Here is a 7,115-nt window from a genome sequence, read left to right on the forward strand (position 1 = left end):
ATAATAATTTTGATCAAAATTAATGAATCAATTCATTTATATTCAAATTTGAGAAGGAAATAGTCATTCATATATGCAAACTATTAGATGGATTTAATGATTTAAGCCAAAATTACTAACACAACCATAATTATTACTTTTTGTCTATCATCACTTTCCTTATAAAATATTTGTGCCTAAATTATTGTGCCTTTAATCTCTATTATATTTTAAAATTATATTTTATAATAAATATTAAAAATTTATCTTTTAAAAAACTATTATGTTTCTTAAGTTTTTTTAAAAAATCATAACTCTTTTTAAAAATTTATACCATAATTTATATCATTTTGCTAGATAGAATTTTTAATATATATTTTTAAAATTTTATTTAAAAGTTTTGATAAAAATTATTATACAAGTTAAATTAATAGAGGATAAATTTATTTATACAAACATAGTTTAAAATTTTAATTTTTATCCTTATTTTTATTTACTGCATTTGGCAATAACATTATTTCTTACTAAACCACCGCCACCGCCACTCCACTCTCCACTCTCCCACTCTGCTCTGCTCCAGCCACACTCGGTCGCAGTACGTTTCCGCGCACTCGCGACGCCCTTCTCTTCCGCCCTCCCTCCTTCTCCTTTAGGGTTTCCCCATCTCGCGGCACTCCGATCCCCGTAATGCACCGGCGGCGACCTCTCTTCCGGCTGTTCCTGGCACCGTAGGCTCGTCAAGGAGGTTCCTTGGCCGCGGATCTCCGACCTCCCACTCCGTTGCTTCTTCCCTTTCCTGCTCGAGCGGATCTTGTCGTTTATAGCTTTTGAATCCCGAACAGACGTGTCAGGTCAGTGTAAATTTGACGCATTGGTGTCGTACGGGAGGAAAAAACGGTAGGATCGATATTCTTGGGGTTTTGGCTTTTGTCTTCAGAAGCGAGTTCGCTACCATCTGTTTCTCTTTCGCGTTCGTTTCAATGGAGTTCCTGAAGATAAGAAGCTTTCGAGGCATCGGTAAGTTTAAAGTGAAGAAAGATTCGAATCAGGATCGGGATCTGATGAATCTAGACCTGGAAAAACCAAATGACGAGGTATTGGACACAATGCCGAAAGCAGATGCTTCTGATCCTGTTGTGAAGGCGGTAGAGGATGAAGATGATGACGATTTCGTCACCAATGAGGTGAAGCGGCGTCTGAAGGAGCTGAGGAAAAACAGCTTCATGGTGCTCATACCTGAAGAAGGGTATCCAGAAGAGGAAGAGGGTGGAGGGAGCAGCTCGAGCGGGTGGAGGGGGTCGGAAGAGGGTGGCGATGCTCCTTGGTGCACGTTTAATGCAATTTATGCTAAGTACACGGAGCGGATGACGTTCTTTGACAAGCTGATGGTCAAGAGTCTCAAAGAAGCTGGTATGCCTGTGATGTTATCCAAAATTATAATTTTTGATCCATTTCTTAGAAGATCAACTCATTTTATCAATTTTTTTTTTCTCGTCGCATTGCCTGATCTATTCTGTAATTACTTTCCTCAAATCTTCGCTGTTGTTAATGCGAAAAGCCTGATGCTTAGATATATTTTATTATTTGTAATTTGGTATCAGTGTAGTCCTTGCATTGTTATAAGCTGATTTTTCTCTAGTGAAATATGCAAGGGGATGCAGATAGGTTACTAAGAAATTTATTGATGAAACCTATATTATCTGCTGTTTTAAGCTTATGGAACACACAACATGATAGGATCGTTGGGCGCTTCAAAACATTCACAAAGATCTTTGTCAAAGAAGTTGTATATGAACCTGCTTAACCTCCCTATCAAGGCACAAAATGGGCATTGTGATGACAACCAAATTCTTAGAAGTCAGCAGGAAGATAACCCTTGTGATAATCTTGAAGCTGCTTATGTTTCACAAGTTTGTTTAAGTTGGGAGATTCTCCGTATCCAATACATGCAACTGAAGGATATGACTTTGTCTCAGTATGAAAATGAAGCCTCTTACAGCTATGCTGCTCAAGCATTTCAACAATTTCAGGTTTTATTGCAGAGATATATTGAGAATGAACCATTTGAGATGGGAACCAGGATTGAGGTTTTTGCCCATGCTCGGATCTCACTGCCTAAGTTGCTTCATGTTCCAAATTGTTTAGGTAAATGAAAGACTCAATTTATATGCTAATTAGATGTGTAGCTTTTCTTCATCTATTGTTCAATCAAATATCAAATGGATCACTCCTTTGATAATAAACTCGCATCCAATTTAATTTGCTTAATAATATTTTTACCATGCTAATAATTCATTGGAAAATTTTGTGCCTATAGTATCGCTATCTTCTTGTACCTTCCCGCTCACAATGGTTAAATCTAGGATTAGTTAAAAGAAATAACTTATGTTGGATAAAACATATATGGTTGTGTTGAAGGTCTTCTTGTAGGACTTCATTCAGTATATATTGCTTTTGGATATGTGAATTGGATTGTTATGTGTTGTAGGCATCTGGAAAATGAAAAATCGAAGGACTCTTATGTTCTTGAAGTTGAGAATAAAAATGATGATAATAGTTACTAAGAGGTTATTCTTGGATATACTCTTCCTTGATTCATGAGATAATTTTTCTTTTCATGTCATTTAATTTTAGCAGATAAAGAAGTAATGAACAGAGAGACAAGAAAGAAATATATGAATAAATAATCCCTATGTGTTTTTTTTTTAAAAAATTATTCTCCCGTCTAATTTATAGCATTCAGTAATGTCTCTTAATGCAAATACATCCTATTTTACTATTAAGATGCATACTTCTTGCCCTATACATTATATATCACCTAAAAAATGATACTGGCTGTAAAGGAATAGTGGTCTAAATGTTGTTTTTTTAAAGAAAATTACTTCTAGCACAGAAGTCAGTATAGAACCTCAGTTATGTTTTGCTAGTTACTGAACAAGGTCATACCATCAAGTATCTCTATTGCTTTTATGTAAAATTTATCATGTAATGTTATCGTATATGGTTCATTCATATAGCAACAACATTCAAGTATGTGTAAATTCAAGATGGTTACTGATGCTGGAAGGGGTAGTGATTATCTTGCAGGCAATATTGATTCTGTTGATTGACTCTGAACACCAGAAACAATCTTCTAAAACCTGTTGATTCAAAAAAATACCAGGAGATAGATAAATAAATGGTACTGCCGAAAATATTATTAAACCAAAACTTCTTCTAAACATCAACTAACAAGATGTTTATATAAACCCAAAATCCTAACTTGTAAAGAAAGGTAATAGAAAGAAATCCTAACGACTCAAAATCTGAAAAATTATAAACAGACTTAAAATTCTAAAATATAAAAAAAATAAAAAAATTTTAAAATTACTCTAAATACCAAAAATCTTGAAAATTATTAAAAATAAAAATTATAAAAAATAATAAAAAAATATTTGGATCCTCCTGCATCAGTCGTCGTAGGTTGAAAAAAACTTGTCATCGAGTTTAAAGTAGTATCAGGTGGTCGCCTAGGAGGAAGATTAACTGATATCAATTTAGCAAAATCCACCATCATCGCATCTCGCTACTTGTCGCAGCTTCTAAATAGGCGAAGTGGCCTGCTCCTCAAGCTCCTTGATCATTACAACAACTCGCGATCGCTAGCCCGAGCTCCGCATGTGGTGACGCACAACGAGCACTGCCACCACCATCTTTGTCACCGTCACCTTCCCCATGATTATTAGAGCTGGTCCTAGCGGATCTGACGAATCGTTGCCCACCTCCCAAACAACCCAACGATCGAGGCTCGGAGCTCCGCCTTCCAAGATCCTTAAAGCAACTATAGTAACCGAAGCTGGCAAATTAGCTGATATGAAATTTGAGAAAAAAGATTGTCAAAACATATATACTGAAGAGGGGGGATATTGTTGTATAGATAGCTGGTTTTCCTTGATTTCCTTCGTCCACGAGAATGCCTTCATTCAAATCATAATTATTTGTTATTTCTTTCGTTCTATTAGTTGAAACCTTTGATGCATCTGCTCGTGTCCTTCTAATACAACCGAAGTATCTATATTTTCTATATCCATGGATAAATCTGTTTGCTGTGGCATCATGTCTGTTAAAGCGAAATCATCTAAATGATCAACAAAGTTCTGGACAAGACTTGGTGTTTTCTTTGAAGGAAAAGCCTCTTGTACAACGGAAGCGCCGATACCTCCGGAAGCATTGGCAAGGGCTTGATTGAGCAATCTGCTAGCATTGGCATCGAGACAGAATTGGATCATCAACTATTTCATCGACAACTTCATCATCGTTGTACATTGGATCACTAAATAGTTCGATTTTATCGGCTCTGCCGCCTCTTGTGATTGGACGATCGGGAGAATAGGATTGGTCGTACTCGATGTTGTCGAGGTCCGAATCTTCATGGTTGTCTTCGTCGTCGTAGGAGGAAGGGGGGACATAAAGGCACTGTGGAGTCAACGTTCTCTCAAAGTTGTAGGTGGCGGGGTGGTTGATCATGAATCCCTCAAAATCAAATTTGTGCTTCGACATCTCTCCTCGATTAGAAATTAAGGGATTTTCAAAAAGGGAATAAAGGAACTTACGACCTTTACGATCTTGTGCCACTAGATGCTAGGATAACTTTGTGACTTGTCTTTGTAGATCTTGAAGTATTTCGTCTCGAGTGCTACGATCATGGTGTAAGGCTTCCTCAGTCGAAACCTACCTATCACGACCACAACCACGACCATGACTACGACCACGACCATGATGATGATCCATCGGATCTGAGAGCTCTGATACCAATTGACGCGGAGCGGGATAGCAATTATCCTACGGACAATATTAATTTCGTTGATCGACTGCGAATGTCGGAAATCAATCTTTTAAAACATATTAATTCGGAAAAATACCAAGAGATAGAGAAATAAACGGTACCATCGAAAATATTATTAAATCAAAAACTTCCTCTAAACATCAACTAACAAGATATTTATATAGACCGAAATCCTAACTTGTAAAGAAAGGAAAGAAATACTATCAGAAAGGAAAAATTCTTAACAGACTCGAAATCTTAAAAATTTTAAACAGACTTAAAATCTTAAAATATAAAAAATAAATAAATTTCAAAGCTACTCTAAATATCAAAAATTTTGAAAATTATTAAAAATAAAAATTATCAAAAATAATAATAAAAATATTTGGATCTTCCTACATCAGTTACATGTTCCTACACAGTATTTTCAAGGATCAATTTTAACTTTAGGTAATAGCATTGTCATTTCAGGAAAATTGGCCTGCAAATGTTGTGTCTACCATATCAAATAGCACTAGTTTAGTTCCCAGAATGTTGCTGATGAGGCGATATTGAAAATATTATGATAATTAGTTACATTCACCGAGTATCAAATTTGAACTCTAGGGGAATATGAACCATATTATATATTGTGATTGTGCTACAAATACTCTGCTAGTTAAAATCAGGAGCTATTCTGTTTGAGTAGGTTTCTTCTTTTCAGGTATGAATGAGAAAGGAGTAGAAGATTCAGATGAGCCAGTTCTTGCCACTGACCTAATTAGGATAATCGAGGAATCAATACTAACATTCCTCCTTTTTCTGCGGATGGACAAGAAAAAGTCCAGCTTCCTATTTCAGGTGCAAAGCTCTAGGAGTCCCCTTCAGCAGTTGCAAGCCTCCTTTGAAAAGGTTTGTCATCTGTATATCACATTAATATCATCAGCAGCACGTCACTAGTTCTTCAACACAGCTTTTTCTATCAAGGGTTTTACGGATCTTCTAGTTTGAAATTGTATTTCTATTTTTATGACAGATTGTGTCTGTATAGGTAATTCCTCCACAAATTCTCTTTTGTCCTTCCTAATTTGAAATTGTATTTCCTATTTTTATGACAGATTGTGTCTGTATAGGTAATTCCTCCACAAATTCTCTTTTTGTCCTTCCTAATGAACTACTTAAGCATGCAAGAAGACATGATTTTATCCAACTATTCTCCTTTTCCTCTCTTTTAGTCAGTCAACTGAATTTGTCACAGGATGGGCAATCTTTACAAGTGCCCATTTAACACATTGGATCTTCTGTACTATTCACCTGTAAACTACATGAATGTAACAGGCTGTGTTTAAATGCAGAAGGAGATTAAAGTGAAAGAAATACTCAGAAGGAAGAAAGGCTGGAAGAAGAAAACCTGGCCAGAAACTGAAGAGGAAGTGGAGTTGCTTTTTGCTCTCGTCGATATCAAAGTAATCTCAAGAGTTCTGAGGATGACAGGACTCACTAAGGAGCAGCTGCTATGGTGCGAAGAAAAGATGAGCAAACTTGACGACTCAGACAAGAAGCCTGGCAGAGTGTTATCCACAAACCTCTTCCCTTGTTAAAGTTACACGTTTCACTTCCTCCAGCTTTAGTATATCTGCCTTTCCATGTATGAAATAACAGAGACAGGAGCATCTCCAAGCTCGCTGTTTTCTGCATCTCCAGTATCTCTGTTCTCTCAGCTGTCTGTCAATGATCTGGGAGGATGCCTCTCTTCTTTCTATGTTTGTCCTTGAATATGAATGCTGTTTTGAGTTCAATTAGTTGTTGGAAAAATGTGAATGGAAAAAAAGATGGATGGGGACTCTATTGTGAAAAGGAGTTTAGTCCTATATCAGGGATTGAGTGGCTTGATGACTGATTTATAAATCACAACCAAAAGTTGTGAACATGTACGGGGAGAGATTCTCTTTCATGAATGAGTCCTTAGGGGTGTAAATTTAGAATCCGGATTATATTAAATTTAGGTGATTGGTGTGTGAGTATGATATGCGCGTGTCGAATGTTAGATCGGTTAAAGTAAAATTTGTTCAAGCGGATTAATTTTCGTTTTAACATTCGAATTCATTTTGCTACTTACTCATTGTTGGTAATTAATAACAAATTCGTAATTGTTCGGGTGAAACAGTGAACCATTGATGGTCGGTTGTTGACGTTATGACCTAGGCAGTTAGAGGTAATGAATGGTCATTACTTGGTCATTCAAAGTAGCCAAGGGAGAGATTGAGTGGCTTGATGATTGATTTATATTGAATCACAATCAAAAGTTGTGAACATGTATGGGAGAGATTTCCTTTCATGCATGAGTTCATAG

At 36.4% G+C, this 7,115-nt stretch overlaps 1 protein-coding gene across 1 annotated transcript; it reads left to right on the plus strand.

The window, feature by feature from the left end:
* The first annotated feature begins 959 nt into the window (after nucleotides 1-959).
* Nucleotides 960-6,573, plus strand: LOC141813435 (uncharacterized). The gene is made up of 4 exons (XM_074701406.1): nucleotides 960-1,389; nucleotides 1,717-2,124; nucleotides 5,487-5,674; nucleotides 6,118-6,573. The coding sequence occupies exons 1-4, from the start codon at nucleotides 960-962 to the stop codon at nucleotides 6,361-6,363; spliced, it is 1,272 nt and encodes a 423-aa protein (XP_074557507.1). The 3' UTR covers nucleotides 6,364-6,573.
* The last annotated feature ends 542 nt before the right edge of the window (nucleotides 6,574-7,115 follow it).

This window comes from Curcuma longa, chromosome 1 (genome assembly GCF_044706935.1).
Source record: "Curcuma longa cultivar G26 ecotype Majalengka, Jawa Barat chromosome 1, ITB_CL_G26_1.1, whole genome shotgun sequence".
In the NCBI taxonomy this organism is placed as follows: Eukaryota; Viridiplantae; Streptophyta; class Magnoliopsida; order Zingiberales; family Zingiberaceae; genus Curcuma; species Curcuma longa.